This window comes from Nannobrachium achirus (assembly GCF_963921795.1).
Source record: "Nannobrachium achirus genome assembly, chromosome: 21".
Classification (NCBI taxonomy): domain Eukaryota; kingdom Metazoa; phylum Chordata; class Actinopteri; order Myctophiformes; family Myctophidae; genus Nannobrachium; species Nannobrachium achirus.
The window spans coordinates 35261676-35286269 of record NC_137828.1 but is presented as its reverse complement, the minus strand read 5'-3'; the positions used below and the strand labels follow the sequence as shown (position 1 = coordinate 35286269).

General features: G+C 43.8%; 2 protein-coding genes across 8 annotated transcripts in view; one reads left to right on the top strand and one right to left on the bottom strand.

Annotated features, from left to right (window-relative positions):
* Positions 1-545: 545 nt before the first annotated feature.
* Positions 546-9631, top strand: shisa2b (shisa family member 2b). Its single transcript, XM_080751980.1, has 2 exons — positions 546-1525; positions 9019-9631. Exons 1-2 carry the CDS (start codon positions 1222-1224, stop codon positions 9567-9569), a joined length of 855 nt encoding a protein of 284 aa, XP_080608106.1. The 5' UTR covers positions 546-1221; the 3' UTR covers positions 9570-9631.
* Positions 9632-12923: 3292 nt separating this feature from the next.
* Positions 12924-24594, bottom strand: part of atp8a2 (ATPase phospholipid transporting 8A2) — a 90276-nt gene continuing 78605 nt past the window's right edge. For all 7 annotated transcript variants that reach the window (XM_080752239.1, XM_080752242.1, XM_080752240.1 and 4 more), the window contains 4 exons: positions 23401-23489; positions 22752-22856; positions 18645-18736; positions 12924-15704 (listed from right to left, as the gene is read on the bottom strand). In XM_080752239.1, the coding sequence (XP_080608365.1) occupies positions 15607-15704; positions 18645-18736; positions 22752-22856; positions 23401-23489 (384 nt within the window). In that variant the 3' untranslated portion in view covers positions 12924-15606. The remainder of the gene's footprint in view (positions 15705-18644; positions 18737-22751; positions 22857-23400; positions 23490-24594) is intronic.

Genomic DNA, 24594 nt, shown 5'->3' with positions numbered 1-24594 from the left:
ACTTATCAGCTCAAGAAGACGACCCAAAGATAAATGTCGTGTATTTCAAAAAAAGTGAAAATATATTATTTATTTTCTTTACATTTCTACGTTAAAAAAAATATGAATTGAAAAAAATTGTTTGTCTTTTTTTGGTTCTTAACTTTTTGTTGACATTTATTTGATTTATTTTTTAAAGATAGGTCTATTCTTAAAAAATATAGCACTCACCGTTGTTAAAATGGGTCCGTGCCCCAAAAATGGATCCCGAGCCAATGTTTTGGAAACAACGCCTTATGAGAGACAGACAGGAGATGTTGCCCAAATGTCCACTACAAGCGCGTGCACACACACACACACACACACACGCACGCACGCACGCACGCACGCACGCACGCACACACACACACACACACACACACACACACACACACACACACACACACACACACACGCGCGCGCGCGTAGCCTCGCGAGACTGAACACTGGGATGGATCATTCTAAGTAGCTACTCACTCACCCTAAATGGAATCGAGAGCCAGACCCTCATATTATAGCGAGGAAACTACTACCAGCACGCCTCCCCGATGCAAATGCAGGAACACTTACTTCTATTAGGTTAGATTGGCGAAGTTGTCTCTGTTACATCCAGCAATGCAGACCAAGCTATATACATTGGAAGTTTTAACTTTGCACAAAAGGCTGGGGGCCAGTGGACTTCTGGACAAAAGGAGTGTGTAGGCTGTATGGATTTGGCTACCTACATCTCTGGGGATAGTCATTTGAGGAGTGCACTAATAAGAGGAGACATGGATTGCGTCGCTTCCGTGCCTGCAGAAGAGTTCCATTCAGCCTCCTGATACTGGATTTACCGGGCTTTCGTGGACGCACAACAAGTCGGAGTATTAGAGACAGATTAGGAAAGAGTAGGAATATATAATTAATGTTGGCATTTCAACAAGTTCACGTGACAACATAACTGAGTATTCTGGCAACCTTTTGGATATTCCCCACGTGAAGGAGCCGCTTGGCACTCGTGGATCTACTGAATTACGCACGGAATTCTCCTTAGCAAATGACAGCTCCAAGGCGCTTTGTTTATCCCTCTCGCTATCGCTCCTGTCCCATTCATTGCGGTGATCCACCACATCGCTCCATTCCCCAGGTTAAACCCGAGGAGTGAAAGCCTCACTGTTTCACTTGGTGCGCCAGTTTGCGCGGCCACGGGCAAGCCTGGCCACGATGTGGGGAGGAGGTTTGCCGATGTCCATCGCCGTGGTTGTGACTCTTCTCTTGGCCATCATTGACGTGAAGGCCAGTGGGGAGTATTGTCACGGCTGGCACGACAACCAGGGCGCGTGGAGAGATGGGTTCCAGTGCCCGGAGAAGATAGACGGCGCGGACGCGATCATCTGCTGTGGGAAGTGCGATCTGCGCTACTGCTGCCCCAACACCAACGCACGGCTGGACCAGGGGAGCTGTACCAATGACAAGCAGGACACCGATCCGGGGACAGAGAGCAAAGAGAACAAGGACACATCGGCAGGTAATAAGATTCTGGAAGGAATTTCATTTCCAAATGTAATATCATGTTTGCCCGAAGTGTCAAACTGTCAATGCCAAAACTGAACTGAGACGCTTTGTTTGCTAATTTGTTGCATAGACTAGCCCTGCTGTTCTAAATTAGATTGCATACAAATTTAATTGGAAATGAGTAACTTAATAACTTTAAGTGACCAGTTGGCCGATCGGCCATCCCATCAGCATCAATAGGCCTATGTATTTTCGTACACGGACAAATGTAGCCTATGTATACATGGCAAGACTTGTTTTTCTTTCAGGGGGAAATTCTAGATTTTCTTTATTACACACCTAATTTTCTTATTTTCACAAGACCCAATTACTGAATGTCAAGTCTCCATGGTTTCTTCAGAATAGGCCTATAGCCTACGGCACTGATTTACTATCATATGGAATGGTCCACTATAGTAGGTCTACTAGTGGTTGAGTGAAATATTGTATTTGCGATCGAGGACCCCCTGAGTGTGTAGGCCTACAACTGGAACCAAACCAAATGGACCCTTAGACCTGTCATTCAGGGCTATTTCTCTATGTGTTCCTGGTAATATTATAGTCCATCCACTCATTTGTATGTCCGTGGCAAAAATGTAATTTTGTCAAAAATGTCCGCACCACAATCCAGCATAGCCTATGGGGATGACCCCTGCCCATGTTCAAGGCGCATGCATGGACAGCAAACTGCATAGAGAAAATGCAGCGGCCCGCTGCTTTGAGAACTCTCGGTCTATTTTATATTAAATTAAATAGGCTCATCTCCCCGATAATGTGCTCCCCTGCCTCAGTTGGCAACGACAGCTGCAGAGGAGACAGCTAGACACCCTATAAGCCAGTTAACTGCCCACTCACTCACTCACAAATGGCAAATTGTGCTTGTGCACGGTTATAAATAGCTGTGTTTGTTCTAGCGGCAATACACTGCAGGGACTGAGCTCAAATCGCACTGTCCCCACGAGGATCAGGTTTGGACTTGACCGGATCCTGGCCAGTGGACCGCGACGGCGCTGACAGCTCGGTTCATAATAACAAATCGGCGTTGTATCATTTCTTAGAGACCCGTGGATTCCCATTTCCATCCGCAGGACCCATATGGTAATCCTCCCCGCTGCCCCATTGATGTAGCCGAGCTTCCAGGAGATTGACACTCTCTGAATCAGTCTTACTTTCAAAAAAATATTCTGTAGTGTAGACCACACGCAATTTACAGTTGGCTACAAGTAACCTAGTCTATTATTTGTTAGACCTACTACTCGTTCCCAAACTGTAGTAATCCCGTGTTTGGCTAGCTGAGCTACAAACAGACAAGTCTATTATAGGTCTAATCTAACCTATTAAGTCGTTAGAATAGGTTATTATTCATATTGACAAGTTATTAACACAGTGTATCACTGCTCCTTTATGATACACACACTACAGGAAAGTTGTACACCAATGAAAAGAGTAGGCTATTAGGCCTATAAGTATCTGTGGGGGACTTGACTTCTTCTGGACAGAATCTTTCCCTCTAACTACAATGTGTCATTTGCTCAAACTATACCGCCTTATCACCCCAGGAAGCAGACAGTATACATTTTCATAAATTGGCAAACAGCCAAAATTATGCAAAGAAAAAGCAGGCACTTTCTCCCTATAGGACAAAAAAGGAAGTGTTTTGTCGTGCAAGGCCCAGTTTGTGCATTTAATTCATTTGTCATCCACATGGCAGCCTATTAATCATCTGCAAAGATACACACAGCAATGTCAAATGAATAACGGACAGGAAATTATTAATGCATTCAACATTAAAGAAGCATGTGGCGTTTAGGAACAGGAGAATGCCCATGGGATAGCTCTAGGAGACGAGAAGGCCCAGCCAGCCACAAAGATTATGCCCAAAACAAGAGCTTATAGGGGAGGGGGCCGATGGCTGCCACAGCTCAGTTCCAGCAACAGGTGTGGAAGAGTGGCAGGGAACAATAGCAGTGTTTTGTTCCAACATAAGATGTCCACTGTTTAGAGAAAACAGTTGTGCCAATCATAGCTCAAATTAAATTAAAACAAACTAGAAAGGTGCGCTCCATAGAGCAGGGGACCCACAGGGGGGGCCCCAAATTAGTTTGGGGGGTCCCCAGATGATTAACTTAAAGTTATACCATGTAACTTTTTTTATAAAACAAATCTTAAAATTGTCCTAACTGTTAAATCGCTAAAGTTTTAGAACCCCCACTCCGTTATTTTCAGCTTCTAAAGCCTTCTCTTTATATGTTTTCTATGATCCCTACCGGGGACCGGTTTTCGCGGCAAAATGACGTCATCATACTACCGGCCAATCACAGCGAGGGTTATACACTGCCGGCCAATCACAGCGCATCTTGGAGTGGGGTCGCTAGGGCGGCCATATTTGTAAGTCTCCCGTGTGTCTCTATACTCGGGTGCACGGTGAAGCATAGGTGAAGGAGTGTATCTCCGGAATGGCTGAACGCACAGGAACCAGGGACCCCTCAAAAGATAGATCTCGGCGAGGTGGAGGCAGACGCGGGGGTGTGAGAACCGAAAAACGGCTGGGTTAGCTTTAATGTGCAACATTGTTCTCTCTCTCAACAGTAAACAAACCAACATAAGGTTTAAGTGTATAGAGGGTTTATGCACATTTCTAAAGTGACAATTTAAGGAGTTTTTAATACCACTAAAATGACAAATTAAACTTTGGCCAAATTGTCAAATATTAGAGGCAGAAATTGTGAAAATAGAGCATGTAGATCGTCTATTTTCACAATAGAACTGTGTTATACAAAATGTAATGCCTCAACTCTTAGTGCTCGTCAGGGTGCCCAGTTAAAATACGATTATTTGGGGGGTCGCGGCCTGAAAAGGTTGAGAACCACTGCCATAGAGCACATGCAGGTCTCCGCCAGCTGTTGCTTTTAAAACAATCTTGCAAATTAACTGTGTTCTTACTTGATTCAGTGCTTGAACTTTCTTGTTGGAATATACAGCAGCAGGCCATCCTCTTGTTGTAAGCTACACTACAAAGGTGTAAAACTCCTGGCATGTGCAGCTGTTGTGATTGCATTAGTTCTCTCTGACTCTCACTCACACTCACACACACACACACACACACACACACACACACACACACACACACACACACACACACACACACTCAATTCAATTTACCGGTAAATTCAATTCAAATGGGCTTTATTGGCATGGGAAACATACATTTACAGTGCCAAAGCAAGTGTGAAATAGAGACAAGAAAAAAAACTCTTTGTATGTGTATACGAGAAATTGTAAAACTGCTGTTGAAAAAATTTATATAATAGCCAATGATGTCACCACCCGAATACACGGACTGTAGCTGATAGAAGTACTTCCGTATATGATATGAACGGGCCTCACTGGCCATTGTTTCTTGAAGAAGGGGGTGGGCAACTTTGATGATGGCGAGGGCCACTATATTTACACCTTAACTCCAGAGGGCCACATTGCATATTGCTACGTCCTACTTTGTTCAAAACGCGTCGCGATGCGACATGTTTTGAGCTTGTAGATCTGCTATTTTTTGCTTCTTTTGAATTGGAATCCTGAATTACTTTTTGTTATTTTTGAATCCTGAAATGTAACATTTTGATTTAATTTAAAATGCGTTTAGTATACTCATATTAACTTTATGAACTTAAATACAAATACGTTGGACATACATTTGTTGGCTAACATTTATACTAGTCATTAAGCTACTGATATGGACGATGTTTGCATGTTTGGAATTGTAACAGCTGAAATCAATAATATATCAGTATTCCGGTATCAACCTGCGGGCCGCATTAAGTGAAGGTGGGGGCCGCATGTGGCCCCCGGGCCGCCAGTTGCCCGTCTAGACTATGCACAAAAAAATCTTAAATAACATAGTGTTTATTAACGGATTGGAAAAAATATTTGGTGAGTGTCTTCTTTGGCCTACTGGCAGCGTGCCCAAAGTCCAGCAGCTTGCAAGATTAATTCCAGACTAACACAATCACAGACAAGGGCAAAAACATAATCTCTGCCCCCAGCAGAGATAGTTATGTTGCACATTTTGCTGGTCCTCCTTGCTTTTTAAAGGAGCAGTTCACCCAGACAATTACTTATTTTCTATCAATTGCAAACCCTATGAAGCCTTGAATTATTTTTTTTATTTATTTACTTCGCATTCCTAAGCCAATAATTTGAGTCTACTTTGTGTCTCCTACCGGATACATTAGCCGGTAGGAGACGGTAATCACATTTTTGGCTTCGTGGGGTGTGTAATTGATAGAAAATAAGTAATTTCTTTGGGTGAACTTCTCCTTTAAGAGGCTGCTTTTGGGTCAGGGTTAGAATGAGAGTAAGGTTAAGACTACTGTTAAAGGAGTAGTTCACCCCCAAAATGACTTTTTTTCTATTGATTAGTCACACCATGGAGACTAGAGTTCAATAATATTTTTTGTTTTTTGTCACATTCCTAAGACAAAAATGTGATAACAATACATTTACCCCCATTCGTTCCGGATGGTGACCCGTTTCGAAACGGGTCACCATCCGGAATCAATGGGGGTACATTTACTCGAATCAAATTTTTGTCTTAGGAATGTGACAAAAACCAAAAAATATTATTGAACTCTAGTCTCCATGGTGTGACTAATCAATAGAAAAAAAAGTCATTTTGGGGGTGAACTACTCCTTTAATGTAAGGGTGTGCATGCGTGCCCATGTGGACATGAGGTTTTTGACATGAATATGGCGGGACTGGTTTTCCTTGTTCCATTTTTACAATTTAACTGTGGACCATTATGGATATGAATTACACTCAGAGAGTTAAATGAACACTCAGGATTTTTCATTGTACAGGCCTCATCCAAGTGCAGGAAAAGGGGGCAGAAAAAGTCTCTTTGGGATGTTTCTGGTCTTGTAACTTGCCTGGCCATAACAGTCTTATTGGAAGGGCTCCTGTTAAAACCTGTTTATGGGACCGTGGCTGTAAGGTACATTAGAGTCTGAAGCTGACACCACTGCTTTTCAATAAGAAAAAAAAATGGGTCATGGTCTCATGTTGTTGATGTCAATGCCTGTATTGCCATAGGAACTTTAAGTCTTTTGTCACTTTGACTTAGTGCTTTGCCATGTGGATAGGATACAGCTTTGGAGCGATGTTTTTGCGCTTACACGGTGCACTGTATACTCCACTATTCATAAACATGCTGAAAAATTTCTTTAGGCCATGTTTCTTTCAAAGAGCAGTGCCATTTGCAACCTCTCAGGTTTATGGTTACACTTCTTAATGCACTGGTATATTCAAAGTAGAAAATGAAGACATGCTGGAAACAATAAATCTGAACAAAAAAGTTCTAATATAACATGTGCATTAGATTAGAGAGGTAGATAGATAGATAGATACCTTTATTATCCCAAGGGGGAAATTCAGTTGTCCAGTTGTAGCACAGTAGTATACAGTTATTTACAAAGTTACAGAGAAGTAGGAAAAGATAGATAAGAGTACAAAACAAGAGCAGTACAGTACCAAAAAAGAGAAGGTGCATCAATAGAGGGGGCGAATTAAATATAAGTATATATACATAAAGTGTCTTACAAAAAAGAGACCAAAGCAGTCAATGCTAGTTAGTGCAACAAGTATCTCACTGTCATTGTTAAACAAGACAAATGTGTGTGTGTGTGTGTGTGTGTGTGTGTGTGTGTGTGTGTGTGTGTGTGTGTGTGCGTGCGTGCGTGCGTGCGTGCGTGCGTGCGTGCGTGCGTGCGTGCGTGCGTGCGTGCGTGCGTGCGTAACTTATTGAAAGGCGGCTTCATCTTTATTTTCGCCCTGTTACTACTATCAACCGTCTTCTCTCTGAACGTTCGCTTTTTGGGCAAAAGCTCCAATTAGGCATAAGCAAATCATTATTGTGATCTCAATTAATGTGAAATGTCTTGTCCCTGTTGAATAGACAAATACATGGAAGAAAGCAAAAAGGAAAATAATACCCTGGCTGCCCATTCTGGCCTCAATTGAGCAGAAGAGAGAGTAACAGCAGGGAAACTGTGTGCACATTACATGCTGATTAATGGAATCATGTGAGAGAAAATCAACTAAAACTGTCACTAAAGTCCTTGAGAATCAGGCCTCTCAGTCTAGCATTGCATAACAGAAACAAGTGTTAATTAACTCTGAGAGAGTATAAATGAACGCTTACCACGGGTTCATGTTTACTATCTCAGAGTCAATTTAACACTCAGGAGTATCTAAAAAAAAAGTAGGTTGACAGTTATCAGTTCTGGCGGCATGGCTTATAGCCGAACTACTCCTTTGTTCGGCTTAAAGGAGTAGTTCACCCCAAAAATGACACATTTTCTATCAAAAACACCCCATGAAGCCTTGAATTCATATAGATTTTTTTAGTTTTTGTCTCATTCCTAAGCCAATAGGAGCGTATAGCACTTGCCTACGCTCAATGACCATACATGTTTTTAGATTTCTATCTGTTCTCTCTGGGTCTTATCGCATTCTTTTTTACTATTGCTGTGCATTTGATGTATTGATATTGATGTATTGATATTGATGTATTGATATTGATGTATTGATATTGATGTATTGATATTGATGTATTGATGACCTTGCTTATTGTAAGTCCCTCTGGATTAAGAGTGTCTGCTAAATGCCTAAATTGTAAATTGTAAAGAGACTCAAATGCAGGTTAATTGAGTCTCCTTCCACCGGTCATCAAATTATTGGCTTAGGAATGCAAGAAAAAACTAAAAGATCTCCATTAATGAAAATACTTTTTTTTTTTTGTGAACTACTGCTTTAAGAAGAAAAACATACATCACACACACACACATGTGCACAATGCACACAGAGACACACACATACACACAGAGGTGCAGGGTTGAAAAGAAAGGTGAATGGTGGGTCACAGCAGGGTGCAGGGGATTAGAGCTGATCAAAACAAAGTTAATAACTGCTAATGAGAGCCTGGGGCCCCCTGGGAGCCCACTTTAGTCTTCAGACTGCCTCTCTATCTGTGTCTTTCTCCCGTCCATCTATTCTTTTGTTTCACTGTCTGACCCAATCTCTGTTCACATGAGGGAGCTCTGACCGTATGAGATTCAAGATGTGAGACGTGTTTGCCACTTATTTGAAGTTTTAGACAACTTACTTCAAATTCGGCATGGAACCTTTACATTAGACATGATTTTGACTAAAAGTAATTTTGGTCAAAAAGGAGTTCTGTTTAGTTTAATGCTTGTTTATAGCAACTGCGTTCATAGCCAAACCACTCGTTCTACCTTTCTTCCACCCTTACCTCTCTCTCCCATTATCTCTCCCTCCCCAAAGGACCACAATGGAAACAAGCTTTTGGGCTTTTTCAGGCTTTTATCCTTTTTAATTCATTTTCAATAAAGTGCTCAATCAATCAATCAATTAATCAATCAATCCATCCTCTCTTTCTCCCTCTCTCTCTACAGTGCCCATTTATGTGCCCTTCCTGATCGTGGGCTCTGTGTTTGTGGCCTTCGTCCTGGTGGGCTCCGTGGTTGCCGTGTGCTGCTGCCGCTGCCTCCGGCCCAAGCAGGAGCTGTCGTCAGGCGGGAGCGGGGCGGGGGGCGGTGGCCCCGGCGGCGGGCGCCTCCTGGAGACCATCCCCATGATGGCGAGCACCTCCCGAGGCTCCTCCTCCAGACAGTCCAGCACGGCCACCTCCTCCAGCTCCTCCGTCCCCACCGGCGCCGCCACCCGCCCGGCGCCTCCGCCCATGATGCGCGCCTGCATGCCGCCGGAGGGCAGCGTCTTCGTCAACATGCCCACCAACTTCTCTGTGCTCAACTGCCAGCAGGCCACGCAGATCATGCAACACCAGGGACAGTACATGCACCCGCAGTTCATCGGCTACGCCCACCCAACCCCGACCTTCATAGACCCCAGCCAAGGGGGCTACAGACCCATCCAGTCCCCCTATCCCCCTCCCACCAGCGTGGCCAGTAGTGAGCAGCAGAAACACCCCGCGGTGACGGTGTGAGGTTGCCGTCCGCCAAAGACTCAGGGAGAACTTGAACTTGCGAAGTGCAAACCTGTGAGGGCCGTGCCAAAGACCCTGGTGGGGGAGGTTGGGGATGGAAGGGGGTGGTGGGGGTGGGGAGGGTTCTCGTGCCAGAGTGGAAAAAGCAATGACATGGAGTCAGGCTCACATGAAGGACTCGTAAAAAGCCTTGCTGGCAGCGGTGGCCAGCCGCGCTATTGTGTGATGTGTCTGTAGATGGTGTGTCATGTGATCTCTTGGGAAATGGCGTGAGCAGAGCCCGGCCCAAAGATGGGAGTACGAGACAGATGCGTATCGAATTTGCTGTCTCTATACAAAGACACTACTACATTGCTGATGGGTAATGCTATGCTGCACAGCTCGTTGTGGCACCATGATTCTCAGAGAGAACTGTGTCTGTGTCTGAGTGAGAACGTTGTGCATTTATGTGCGTGTAGGAATGAGTGATGAATGGATGATTAATGGCAGTATACCATATGAAATGTGGCTATGTGAACACACCCTGTGTGAGTGCGTGTGTGCGTGTGCGTGTGTGTGTGTGTGTGTGTGTGTGTGTGTGTGTGTGTGTGAGTGTGCATGCCACTTACACATGTGCACATGTAAGTGCGGTTATGAATGGTTTACACAACACACTCATATATACGTTTGTGTTAAGGAATGATTGAAAATGAGTCAAAGTGGTGTGTGTATGCAGTATGTGTGTGTGTGTGTGTGTGTGTGTGTGTGTGTGTGTGTGTGTGTTTGTCAGTGTTGTTAGGCTGTGAGGGTGTAGTGGTTGTGTGTGTGTATGTGTATAATGGGAAACGCAGGTGGTGCGATGTGAAAGGCAGTCCCCAAATCTCCCTGTAGGCCGTTTAAACTGTAATGAAGTGAGCACAGGACACAGACTGCAACGCTCCACCCCTATGCTAGCCCCCCCAACACTCCTGTCCCACCAAACTACTGCCCCAAGCGGAAACGCACACACACGCACAAACACACGCACACACACACACACACACACACACACACACACACACACACACACACACACACACACGCACACACACACACACACAATACATGAAAGGACCCACACAAAAAAAAACACATTCACACCAGGTCTGACAGTTAATGTAACTAATAGGTGTGTATGTGAGCAGAGGAGAGAGTGAGTGAGGGGGGGGGGGGGGGCTGAGAACAGAGTGCCGTGTTTTCTCCCTGTGTGAATCTGCAATCTACAGTACAGCCTTCTGAAGATCGCAGTTAATTATGCAGTAAAATGTCTGCCAACCGTTCCCCTTCACTTCTCCTTCCTGTGTGCGAGTGTGTGTGCGCGCGTGTTTGTGTGTGTGTATGTGTGTGTGTATTTAACAGTCCCACTGTGCTTTATTTGTATTAGCTGAGGGCACTGGAGTTGTTGCTGGACGGTTCCAGGGCATTTCCACACTTTTTTGAATCCTTACCTTTCCACTTTGAATACAGTACATACCAAAAAAACTAAGTTAAGTTAAACGTCCCGCCATATACTTGGTGCTAATTTCCAAAAGTGCCTTCTACACTAAGGAGTATTCTCTTGACATTATTGTGCACTGTTCTACAGCTGGCTCTGTCATGGTGCTGGTAACTCAGTAACATACAGCTTCAGGAATGTGCCAGTCCATTAAACTAACAGTCTAAAGCCTCATTTATATTTGGGCACACGCTGAAAATAACGAATCAGTTCTTTTCGTCGCGTGGCTTGGTATAAAAGAGGCTTAAGATGTGGCACAGTACAAAAATCTGTATGCCTGGATACTTCAAGCATTGTCGTCTATAGGATGGACAGCATGCATTTGACAAACACCCAAGTGTACTGTATGTGTAAAAGGAGGTACTGTATGATTTATGCTCAAATGTGTATCTGCCTTCTATGAGATGCTGATTCATACAGGATTGTTATTTTTCATTGATTTATAAGGAAAAATAAATAAATAATTAAATATCAATGTCTCGAGACGTGATGCGTTTCCTGTCTGCGTTTCTTTTCTTTTTTTTTACACTTTGCCTTGTCATGAATACACAAACATGTTTTATGTTTTCAAAACCATGAAGAGAGAAAACCATCTCTACAGAGCAGTGAGATTTACATCTGCCTTGAGACTTATAAACCTGACTACCAAGAAACAAGTGTTAAAGCTGACAGCCAGCATGGGGCTGGACCGCAGTCTCAGCTTATGAGCGGCCAAAACATTTTATTTAATCCCTTTGAAAGACACGCAGAAAAACATACATTCTTTAGCTATTAGCTACACTAATTAATCACGCCCACAGACTGCTAGCCACCCAGGGTGGACGGCAGAAATACCTGTCATATCATCAGACACATTAGCAAGGCAACAATAATGCACAACAATAGACTGTTTATATAAACCTATAACCATTTCCTTTAGCCTGCGGAGGTGTATTTTTGGCACATTCTAATGGAAACTCAGCTAGCGGGGAAAATGGAGGAGGGCCACCCCTGGGAGCCATTGGGAAGGAGTTGAAAAGCATAAATGGATCTATGGCTCCTGATGGGGCCGGCCCGATGGATTCCCCATATTGAAGCAGCTGCAGTCCGGCTGGGCCACAGCCAGGAAGGTGGGTGGGAGCGTGAGACCCAGGGACTCAGGGCCAAGGGTCTGTATTAATCTGCTAAATGGTCAAACCTCAGTGACAGAGACCGTTCCTTACGGACTGTAGCACAGAGATAGATGAATGCAGGAATGAGGGCCGGTTTTGTGGTTTGAATGTCCTCTACCACGGCCCTTCTTCAATTCAGGTTTACGTCCTTAGAAAGGTAACCGGTAAAGTCGCCGGAAAGAAACTAGCCGAGATTTTTATTCTTTTGTTTTTACTGAGAATAAGGTTAGAAATAACTTTAGGATAACGCATATCTTGCTGATGTTAAGATTAGGAATAGGATTAGGTTTTGACACCGTTTTGCTGATGTTAAGGTTAGGAATAAGGTTAGGTTTAACCGTTTAGGCATAGTTTACAGTCTCAATGGAAAATAACAAATAAGCCTTGCCTTAAACGAGTTTCCTTTTAGTTGACATTGTATCAGTGAACTGTACTGTCATGAAACGGTATCTTTTCCTATCCAAAACATCTAATAAATACTCCAATCAATCAATCAAAAGGCATAGACTATCAGCCCGGGGGAGTTTCTTTCCGGTGACTCTTCTGGTATTCCTTAAAATACCTGAGTTACTAAGACGTCCCCTCCATTCCATGACTCCCCTACCTGCTTAACCACTGATTTTCTGAAGACACTCAAATTGAGTGTATGAATACAGTTTTAACTAGCAGTGAATCAGTCACAGTCGGAAGCATTTGGTCAGGCCTTGGGTTTATTAGATTTAATGATTAAGAGTCCAATGGACATACCCCAGAACCTGGGCGTCCTCAACAGAAGAGTACACAGTTAGACAGTGGACTGTACATTCAGACGTATCGCGCAGAACCAGACAGAACACATGACGTAACCGGGCATTTTCAGATGCCTAGTAGCACTAAGTTCAAGTAAAATATTCCCGTTTAAGATATTTCTCCACAAATGAGTACAAAATAAAAACAGGCATTCAATAAAAGAAAAGACAAAAACAAAAAACACAGACACATTTTATATTTTTTTAAAATAAGTCCAGTTGCGAGTGAGGGAACCCAACAGAAATGGAGGAGGAAGCTTTGGAAGCCAGGCTCCAAGATTCCCAGACTGGACAGAACTCCCTAAAAACCTGGTGTTTCATCCGGGGCCGGTGCCTCATGTCTTGCATCACACAGTGCTGTGTGCCTGATGCATGTTCTCGTCGGCTCGCAATGGCAAGCGAGCAAAATGCTAGCAGAACTGTAACCAAAAAGGTTTATTATTTATCTAATCTTCTCCGTAATCCTACAGTAGACCTCATGCCTTATTGTATCTTCGAGAGAAAAAAAATATTGAATGTATATTCTTTGTGATCGTCGATTTACAAAGATACTGTACACTTCAGTTTTTGCTCCCTCCTCTTATACTCCTACACCCTGGTGGCCAGAGAAAAACACTAGCATTATAATGCATGATTCTGCAAACCACGGCGGATACATTGAACGTCTATGAATCAAAATAGATTATAACTGATTCTCACCCTGTCGGCATGCAACTCGCTTTGGCCACGCGTCACTCGGCTCAAGCCGGCTTCCTTGTTGTTCAGAAGCGTGCATTGCTACATCCCAAAATACCATGCTCAACCGAGTGAAACACCTGGTTTTTAATTCAGTTCCTTTGGCGGTGCCGGCAAGCAATCCCATCTCAGGATTCACAGGTACCGTCAGAATCATAACGGGAAGTTGAAAAATAAGGATTCTAAGACGAAGAGACACTGTAGAGCACTGGTTCCCAAACACAGGTTCAGGACTCAGGACCCATTGGATGGTCGCGGACACATTTTTATGGGTCCCTTAATTTTGTTGTTTCCTGCATTTTGTTTTTATTTATTATAATTTCAAAATATTTTCAAAAAACATTCCCAAAAAAGGCTACATTTTTCATGAATTAAAAACAAAATTCTAAGATGTTTCTGTAATTTTATGAAAAAAATCAAAGCAAAATCTAAGAAATTCCATAAATTAGAACACAAACATTTAAGAATGAGTGAAAATAGCCAATCTACAAGTTGTGAGCTTGTAGATCTGCTGTTTTCACTAGTTTGGGTTCCGGGTAAACGTCTTAATTTCTCTTTTGGGTCTTTGAGCTAAAAGGTTTGGGAACCACTGCTGTAGAGGAGGAAAGGTGTGCGTGTGCATGTAAGTATGCGTCAGGGAGTTGGGGGGGGGGGGGGGGGGGGGGGGGGTTGTTTAGAAGCTGGAAGATGAAGAGATAGAGAGCAGAAATGAAGGGAGGAGAGGGGAAAAAGTAGATCCCGTGCTGAGCAGAGTGATGGTCCAAGCAGGATGGTAATCTAGCGCATTTAGGGTTCCGCTTCAGTGACATCTCTGTGGTGTTTTGGCAGTGAGGCTTGGGGATGGAATTTAGCCATATACACAGACATTTTGTTGTTACCTCATACTCCCCCCCCCCCCCCAAAAAAAAAGTATCAAGTAAAAACAAAATGGCTGCAGTGTGAATATGGTCAAACTCAATGGGGGCCTGGGGCTGGGGTGTAAAGCTCAGAGAATCCCGGATCAATGCCCCCCCCCCCCCCCTCCCCCCTCCTACCAGCCTCTCCCTGTAAAGAATTCCTTCTGGGATTGTGTGTGTGTGTAGTATGTGTGTTTATTTTGAAGTCCCCTCCCCTCTCCCGATGGCATGTGATGACAGACTAGTTAAACCCAGCTCAGGAGAGGGAGACGAGAGGGAACCACACGGAAGCAAACACACACACATACGTACACACACACACACACACACACACACACACAGGCTCTCTTAACCACAAACTGAACACACATACAGTACGCGCACACTCACACAAGAGCGCAACTTGCGTGCAGACACACATGCACAGGCAGATACAGATGCTTTGGAAGCGCGCGTGTGTGCGCGCACACACACACACACACACACACACACACACACACACACAGACACTAACACACACCGGAGGAGACACAACCCAAACCCAGTCTGTGGGGTTACATGGATACAAGTAGCAGTCTCTGAGTTTGATATCTCATGTCTGTGCATGGATATGGATTGCTCATGCCTGTGCAGAGTGTGTAGGAGTCTTTGAGACAGTTTATTCCGTATAGTCGGTCTGGTCCCTTTCTCCTGTGTCTGTCCTCTGTGCCTCACCAACGGCGTTCACCCCTCGCAACCACCCTCTGGGATGTGTGTGTGTGTTTGTGTGTTGGGGGGTGGCGCTGGGTCGGTCACGTTATAGTACCAGTAAGGCCACTGCAGGGCCGGTCACCCGGCATGAGGGCATCACATTATTCTGTCTCCGCGACCACCATAGCTTCAGAGATCCGAGGCGGCAGCGGCCGGGGTAGGGGGCGGGCGGTCAGGGAAGTGGGCGGGGGGCCGGGGGTGGTGCTAAACGCTGGGTCGCTGACGGGTGGTGGTGTCATAGGAGCGTACAACCTGGGACTGGGACACCACTCCGTGCTCCTCCTGGGAGAAGGCATAGCCATCTGGAAAAGGAGCGGAATGCAGTGTCAAACCCAGACCTGTAGGAGTTGGATTACGCCTGGTTTACACGCCTGACTTCACCCATTTTAAACTTCTTCATATAATTGGTTCTCACTAATGCTCATGATAAAATGGTACAATTATTTTCCCACGCGGTCTGTGTCTCATAGGAGGGTTGTGGACTGAAACCAGCCTACTAGTGACACCTTTAAGGCCCATTCCCACTGGGCCAGATAACAGATATCTGGAGATATTTCTCCAGATATTTCTCCATGCAAAGTGGATGGTAGATACAGATAAAAAAATGTTTTGCCACAGATAAAAGTATCTGTGGCAAATATCTGTGGTATATATTTTTTTTATCTGTATCTACCATCCACTTCGAATGGAAAAATATCTGGAGAAATATCTCCAGATATCTGTTATCTGGCCCAGTGGGAATGGGCCTTTAGGCAGGATTTATTTTTAAACAAGATTACATTTTTTTATATTTAGATTTCTATTAACGTGAGAACAATGGCTTCCATTATAGCATGCCAACTTTCCAGGAATAGAAAGCTTGGACTCCCCTTCGATGATGTCCCTGGGTTTCTGAACTGTCCACAGCCCTCCTCTCTGAGACACAAAGATTGTACCATAGTTTAATGAGCATTAGAGAGGACCAATTATATAAAAAAGAGATTGAAAATGGGGCGGAGAATTCCGGACGACCAATTTTCTTGATTTTATATTTTATTCGTTTTTTTGTTTTTTTCATCCCGAGTCCACCGCAGTTCTGATCGCTCAGATTTTGGTTGTTGTTGCAGGTATCTGTTGTTCGTAATGACAAAATACTCTCCATAATGTTGTCCCAAATGAGCTTCAGGAAGCACACTGTGGACAGTATTTCATCATTATGAACAACAGATATCTTACATAAGATGTATTTTTTTCGAGCGATACAAATAAGAGATTTCATTTACAAAAAAAAAAAGAACAAAAAAACCTCAACGCTCACGATCGGAGCAGTGGTGGACTCGGACTAAAAATAAATAAACAACATATATTATATCAGATTAAGGTAAGAAAATGGGTAGTCCGGAATTCTCCTTTAAGTTGCGTGACAGGGTCTCTCACCAAACATAGCCGTCTACATCAGGGATGTTCAACTGAACAAGGGACCACCAACCTGACCACCACTATTGTGGAGATATGTGGGCTAAGATTAGTTAAAGGTGGGTTGGGGTGGCCCTTAAAGGACAACTCCTCCCTAAATAACTTCTAGGCTAATTTTCCTACTTATGTTGATCCCAAAAGACTGTCCATGGGGTCTATTAGGCAGAAATGCCCCTATTGTCCAGTTTCCCAATCAGAACCCAGCAGCTGTCATAGCATAGAGTGGAGCCTATAAGCCTATCGCTTTTAAACTATTTGTTGTGTTCAAAAGTGATTTTCTTTTTCATGAATGTGTTACTACTTGTCATTACAAACACATCCATGCCTTGATTGTCCTGTGAAAAAAAGAACCTCTGGGAACTCAGATTGTGGTTGTCCCACACAAGCCACCACAATCACATAAATAATGTTTTGGGGTGAGCTTATGGCACAAGTGCCAATCAAAGTGACTGCACTGGCCAATCACAGGGCATCTTTTCCGGGACTTGGCAAAACACATAACAGCATAACATCTGTTTATAGTAAGGGGATTTTATAAGATATTTGACCAATCTGCGAAGTAAATCGTTACCAGGAAATTTCTTCACCAATGTGTTTCTAAAGGTGTGTAATAATATGCACTAAAAGGTTTAAATTCAACTCCCGGGGGAAACCTCATAAAACAACTGATTTGCGTTTGTGTCCCATTAATTTACTATACAGGAAAAAAATACAAAAAATAAATATGCTTTAAGTAGCATGTGAGGGGTCAAACTAGGGGTTTTTCATGATGCTGAATTCATTGCAAGCATTTGTTTTGCATGACAAACATTCCTTGGGCTAAAAACGGACCCACATGCAAAACAAATGCTTGCAATGGATTCAGCATCATGAAAAACCCCCAGTTTTAGTCCTCACATGCTACTTAAAGCATATTTATTTTCTGTGTTTTTTTTCCTGTATAGTAAAATTAATGGGACACAAACACAAATCATGTTTTATGAGGTTTCCCCCTGGAGTTGAATTTCAACCTTTTAGTACATATTATTACACACCTTTAGAAACACATTGGTGAAGAAATTTCTTGGTAACGATTTACTTAGCAGATTTTCTTACGTTCCCCTTACTATTAGCAGAGTGTGATGGCTTGTGTGGGACAACGATGGCATGGATGTGTTTGTAATGACAACTAGTACCACATTCATGAAAAATAAAAACACTATACACTAAACAAATAGTGTAAAAGCGATAGGCTTATAGGCTCCACTCTACGCTATGAGAGCTGCTGGGTTCTGCTGGGGAAACTGGACAATAGGGGCATTTCTGCCTAATAGACCCCATGGACAGTCTTTTTGGATCAATATGTGTAGGAAAATGAGCCTAGAAGTGATTTAGAGAGGAGTTGTCCTTTAAGGTTGCTTGAAATATGCAAGTGGTCCAGCTAGAGCTAAAAAAAAAGGTTGAAAACCAACTACTGATCTATTCCTCTTACTTTATCCAACCTTCCATATTAAACTCATGTTAACTGATACTATACTGATTATGAGTGAGCAAACACATGCCATTAAATGACCACCTTTCCCTTCTTGTGATTCTAACCCCCTTTTCTGTGGAATTTCTTGACCTCAGACTTTCCAGTGACTGACTTCATTGACTCGTCATCTTTGGTCACCAGGTCATTTACTGCACTGCTTCTCAAGTAGTGGTCCATGGACTACAGGTTTAGAAGGAATTTTGTAGAATCGGCCTCAGGTCTTTATGGGTTAAAATTCGCTGAAAGGCAAAAAAACAAGTGGACAGACACTCACGTGACACAGTCTGTTGTACTGAGTTGGAGCGCCCTACGCTCGAAGGCGTTTTCCTAAAGACTCTTGTCAGCAGATGGGCCCGTTCGTTTAGACTGCGAGAGGGAGAGGGGGAAAAAACATGTTACTACAGTAGCTAATCACGATAATTACTGTATATCCACGCAGTGATCGGTAATCAAATCACAGAGGTAACTATAGTTAATCTTATCTACATAATCATACAGACAATACAATCACAAGGTTATGTGACCCATCTACTTGTCAGTCTGCATACTCATGAATGCTCCCTCTCTTCTCCTTTCGTGCAAGACCAGTAGGACACATGCAACCACTTGGATAAGTTTCATCTTTACTGCTTAGACCTACGCAGTATACCAATCAGCTGTTTTGGAGATCGGTGAGCTCTAAAGGAATTTATCTAGAAACATTATAATCATCACGTGACACCCAGAAACATTGAGTGCTAGGTCTGGCAAAAACCTGGATGGATTTAAGCCAGGCCGGGGTTCAAGTAATTGGCAGGGGCTGATTTGTTGAAATTCAAGCTAATGCAATAGTAAACTCATGACCCAGCTGCAGGGGAAAGGACAGCAAAACTGAACTTCTCCTCACTCTCTTGCTCCCCCTCTCCTCTCCTCTCCTCTCCTCTCCTCTCCTCTCCTCTGCTCCACTCTCTCCTTGTTCAGAGGAAGACTGGACCCTCTGTTCATAGACCACACGCCGTCACGCCTACTCTCCTCCCGTGACCAAAAATAACCAAGTCTCTTCCAGATTGCGCGTGCACACACACACACACACACATGCATGCAATGCATGCAGACAGGCTCTCAGACAGACTGTGATTCACTAATTAACCCTGTGACCTTTGTCACTTCAATCTCATCATCGTCCATGGTTGCCTGGAATGGGTACCGCTGGGCAACGGGGCAGAGGCGGTAGATTCACAAAGGACAGCGCAGCTACTCAAGGCCATCACAGGAAGCTTCCTGTTAACTGATTCCATAGAGGGAATATGGGCGGATACGTTCCCTCGATCTGGCTGGCAATGAGGCATTACATTTCTCAAGAGGGATTTCCCTGGCACCCGGGCAATGATTCTGATCTGATCCACAGAGCGGTGTGGACTGGAGCCAGGCAGCCCAAGGTTATGACGAGGATCACACAGCTGGGAAATTCTCCTTTACGTGACCACTGGGGAACTTCTACACCGATGTGTTTGTCAAGAGAAACACAGAAAAAATAAGGCCTCTGAGGTTTGTCAAGGGTGCCTTTGGCCAAAGAAAATGACGTCTGTTAAATGGATGAAAGGGAGCGAGTGAATGAATGAAAGGGGCAGGGGGGTACATGGTGGCTAGACAAATAAATAAAAAAGAAGACACATCTGTACGAGTGAAGTTTTAACTTTCCCTCCTGTGGCGTTTCTCTCTCTCCTCTCCAACGTACTGTAGCAAGGCTCCAAACGGGCCAAGGATGAGCCACATCTGAGCTCTTCCTTCCCCGTCCTCTACCTTTCTTGACCTCGTCCCAGGACCTTTCTTAGGAACTACAAACACAGATGTGTGCTTTGGCTCCATTCTGTGTCCCACTCTAAACGTCTCATATTATGGAAGGAGAAGCTCTTTGGGGGGGACACACAGGATCAATGCCTGCTTCTCTCCCCAGGACTAAAGCTTTTTCGTTGCGAAATGCGTTTTTCAGGGCAAGGAGAGAGAGAGAGATAGAGAGCACAAGGGACAGAGTGGTGCGCGAAACGGGCGGCAGTGTGCAAACGTGACTGACATAACGTGAGGTTGATTTTTTTATTCACGCACTCCGAAATTCACTCCGATATTCGGCCCGAAAAACGCAGCAGTGTGCAACCACCTTAAAAGTAGGGTCAGTCCAGGACAAAAGCCCTTGCCTACAGGTGGTCTTACTCCGGAGACACAATATGTCCGTTGCCCAAATTAAAAACACACCTGGACCGCAACAACTCCTTCCAAGACCTGGTATAATGAAGCAGCACCGTCTCTGAGACGAAACAACTGTTGGCTTTACACTACAGTACTGTCTGTAAGTTCACCAAATGGGGGGGCTGTAGTCCACTCTCTGCTCCCACAAATTGGCAATCCTTAATATCTATTTAAGTCTTCTACCAAACCAAACACAAGGTTCTCTTCCAAGTACTACGCACAATGTAACTAGTTCTAACACGACTCTACTCTTGACGTCACACACAGTAAGCTAATCTCTGGCTCTAGGTCATCACACACAGGAAACACACCCGGTCTGTACAGCAGTTCAAATAGGCCCACCTGTGAGGAGAGAACCAAAGATGAAGGGATGACTGTGAGAGTTCAACACTCTGAGTTACACTAACAAACTGGATTTGTATTGTGTTGATATGTATACTGTCGATACAAGGGCACAGACAGCATGTCAAAAGACGATGGTGAAGAAAGGCACATGAAGGCACGTGAATGAGCGAGAAAGAGGTGTGAATCTAGTGAATGGTCGCACAAGTCACACTAAGTGGCTTCCAGTGGGGTTATTTGAGCTCATAGTTCACACAGTCAGATAGGTCAGTGGTTCTCAGTGGTCTTTTTCAAGGACCCCCAGTTTGATAGGATTTTTACCTACTGGGAAAACTAGCCTGGTAGACCATCCCGATCGTGTGAATTCACATCATCATGTGTCTTCTGCAGACCAGTCTGCAGAAGACGCATGATAATGTAAATTAACACGAACGAGATGGCTTGACCCCAATCTACATTGTAAACTCCTCAGTGTTAAATTTAATTCTGAGAAGGTACAAATGGAACCAAACTGAGCGGTGAGGGTCCATGGTTCCATTTGTGCACTCTCAAGAGTTACAGACCCGTAACTCCTCAAGGACCCCTGGGGGTCCCTGCGGGACCTCACTCTGAGAACCACTGAGACAGGTCCAAACCCAAGCGCTACCTGTGTGAGTAAGTGCCCTGAGGAGCCCAGGCACTACGGGACCTCAGCCTTGACTTTGGCACTACAGGTGGAGCTAAGGGATTGAGAAATGCCATGGTTATGTGTTTATTACACACACACAAAACATACATGGAATGTAAAACAAATGGAGCATGGAATCATCTTGAAATGTTTATAGTGAAACTTGAAATGTAATCTAGATCGCATGTTATTTAGAGCATGGAATCATTTTGAAATGTTTATAGTGAAACTTGAAATGTAATCTAGATTGCATATTATTTAGACAGGTGGTACATTGTTCACTTGGTATCCAATAGTTCAATGTACAGATCATTATTTTGATAGCATATTGTTTTTAGACTGATGCTACATGTAGGTTCTTGGTTAACCTGTCCTAATTTAATGAGGCACTACACTCTCTCCCTGCATTTGATGTATGCGTTACTGTTTACCTTGCTTATTTTAAGTCGCTCTGGTTAAGAGAGTCTGCTTAATGCCAAGCTTGTAAATGGTAAAGCCACAAAAAAAGGGCACATTTAATCACAAGTTATCATAACAAAACCAGTCACTGTGATACTGTGGTCTAGTAAAATCTCAATAAGGGGCAGTAAGATGTGAATTAATAATGGATATGCTGTATGAATTATAAACGGTAGGGAAAGAGTCAAATCTATCCCATGATACAGTATGTCAATAAAAGAGAATGAATGGCATGTCACAGTGAAAAAGCATAACGCCGCTGTCGGGCAGAAACCATATACAGGGGTCTTCAACGTTTTCAGGCCAAGGACCCCTTAGTTGAGAGAGAGATGAAGCAGGGACCCCCATAACCTTATCATAGATTCCATATAGTTTCATTGTTTGACAGCACAAATGTCAATGTTATGAGCTTGTAGATCTGCTATTTTCGGCTAAAGTTATCAGGAAAAAAAGTCACACAAAGATTTGGAGGACCCCCTGTAGTAACTCTGAGGATTTCTAGGGGTCCCGGACCCCCTGTTGAAGACCCCTGGACTAAATAATAAAAACAGGGGATCCAACACAGATCATTTCCACCGAACAGTGACGATAAATAAAACAAACATGGTCAATGAACATGAATGAAAACAATGATGAATGCAGGTACGCTCCCAGGATGCTTTGCAGTGTAATGCCCGTGTGTTGTACCTGCGGCCGCTAGCATCTCTGAGGACAGCAGCACCCGGGTCCACGGCCCGCGCCTCCAACTCCTGCACCTCCTCCAGGAGAGATTTCCTCGCAGTACGACGCCCACTGCAAAAGACAAGAGACGCAAGTTCATCACACACACAGGAGGAGAGCTGGTACTATGCAGACACGTATAACTACAAGATATACCCGTAATTGCCGGACTATAAGCCGCGGCTTTTTTCCCATGTTTTGAACCCTGCGGCTTATACAACGGTGCGGCTTATATAAAAAGGGCTTCCGGTCGGAAGTAGGGGGCGTGGCCAGGCATGTTGTCTATATATGTAAACATTTGTTTTTTGTTCAAAATTTAGCTGGTGCGGCTTATATTCAGGTGCGGCTTATAGTCCAGCAATTACGGTAACTTTAATGATCCCAGAGGGAGTCAAGTGAGGGACGTAGGTTTGATTTAAGTCACAAAGCGTTTGTATGGATTTTTAGCGCACGCAGGCAGGTACAACGCACGTACGCACGTACAACGCGCGCACGCGCACACACACACACACACACACACACACACACACACACACACACACACACACACACACACACACACACACACACACACACACACACACACACACACACGAGGCGATTGTGTGCTACTCACGCGTTCCATGCAAAGTCCATGAGAAGACAGGCAGCGGGCACAAGGATCAGACCCAGCCAGAAATACCAGCATTGCATCACCCTTCCAGCCTGCACAGAATAAAAACACACACAAGGTGTTTCAGATTTACATACAGCATACTGTTTTCCAAACTTTAATTGCGTGACTGGAAACGAACATTTCAAGCCATGGTCTTGCATATGACGTACATCGATGGCAGCTGAGCGACATAGAATAGAAAAAGCAGCTGGAAGTTTATTCTTTATAATGCTAAATGGTACATTGGGTGAAATCACAGACGGTCTGTAACTACCTAATGTGGTGTTAATTTGTGCATGTCGAGAATGAATACCAGCGTTTATGGCATACTCCTCCAAAACTACAAAAAACTCGGCGAGACCTCAAAATGAGTAACTTCATTTTCCACAATGTTTTTTATGCATGTTGAACCATTACATATCGCCACCTTCTTAAAATAATGGCCTATGTCATTTTTTTCTTTTCTTCAGAAAACAGAAAAAACTATATGATATTTCTTAATCATTTGACCCAAAATGTTTATAACAATATATGACCAATGACATACAAATAACAGAGTCTGTCAGTTATGTAACATACAGTAAGAGGATTAAATGACTAAAAGACAATGTGAATTGGCCCAAGTCACATTGTCTGCGACTTAGGCAAAATCATGGCCTAGGTCACACTGTTGACGTAGGCCATTATGCTACTGGGGCGTGGTGGGAACAGCACGATCTTTTCAATAAGGATATAGGCAATTTTACCAGAGGTGGCATGAGAATGTCATGAAGAGCTCATTTAGGCAAACATATATTTTCCTTCTTAAAATATATTTTAAGAAGGTGACGATATTGTCATTCATCTCAGTCGCACACAGAACCCATGGAACTTCAATACCAACGCTCCAGAAATGCAACATGGATAAAGTGAGTGACTGCACTAAGTAGGGCTGTGTGTCAGTCTAGTCCAGCTGCAGTCAGCCTCGCTGACCTTTAACCATTACCCTTAGCCTGTCTCTCTGGGGGTTAATCACGCTCCTAACTAGTGTCTCAATCTGTCTCTCCCACTCTACCTACTATCAAGTCCTTCAATCTGCTTGTCGCTGCCTGTTTACGGCCAGTGCCTTATTTCTGTCTTCCCATTTATTGTGGGCTCGCTGAAAGGCAAGACCAG

Excerpts from the sequence above, each read along its gene's own strand:
- shisa2b (XM_080751980.1), top strand. The coding sequence starts at position 1,222 with ATGTGGGGAGGAGGTTTGCCGATGTCCATCGCCGTGGTTGTGACTCTT. Across the intron at positions 1,526-9,018 it reads GAACAAGGACACATCGGCAG|TGCCCATTTATGTGCCCTTC; the intron begins GTAATAAGATTC and ends CTCTCTCTACAG.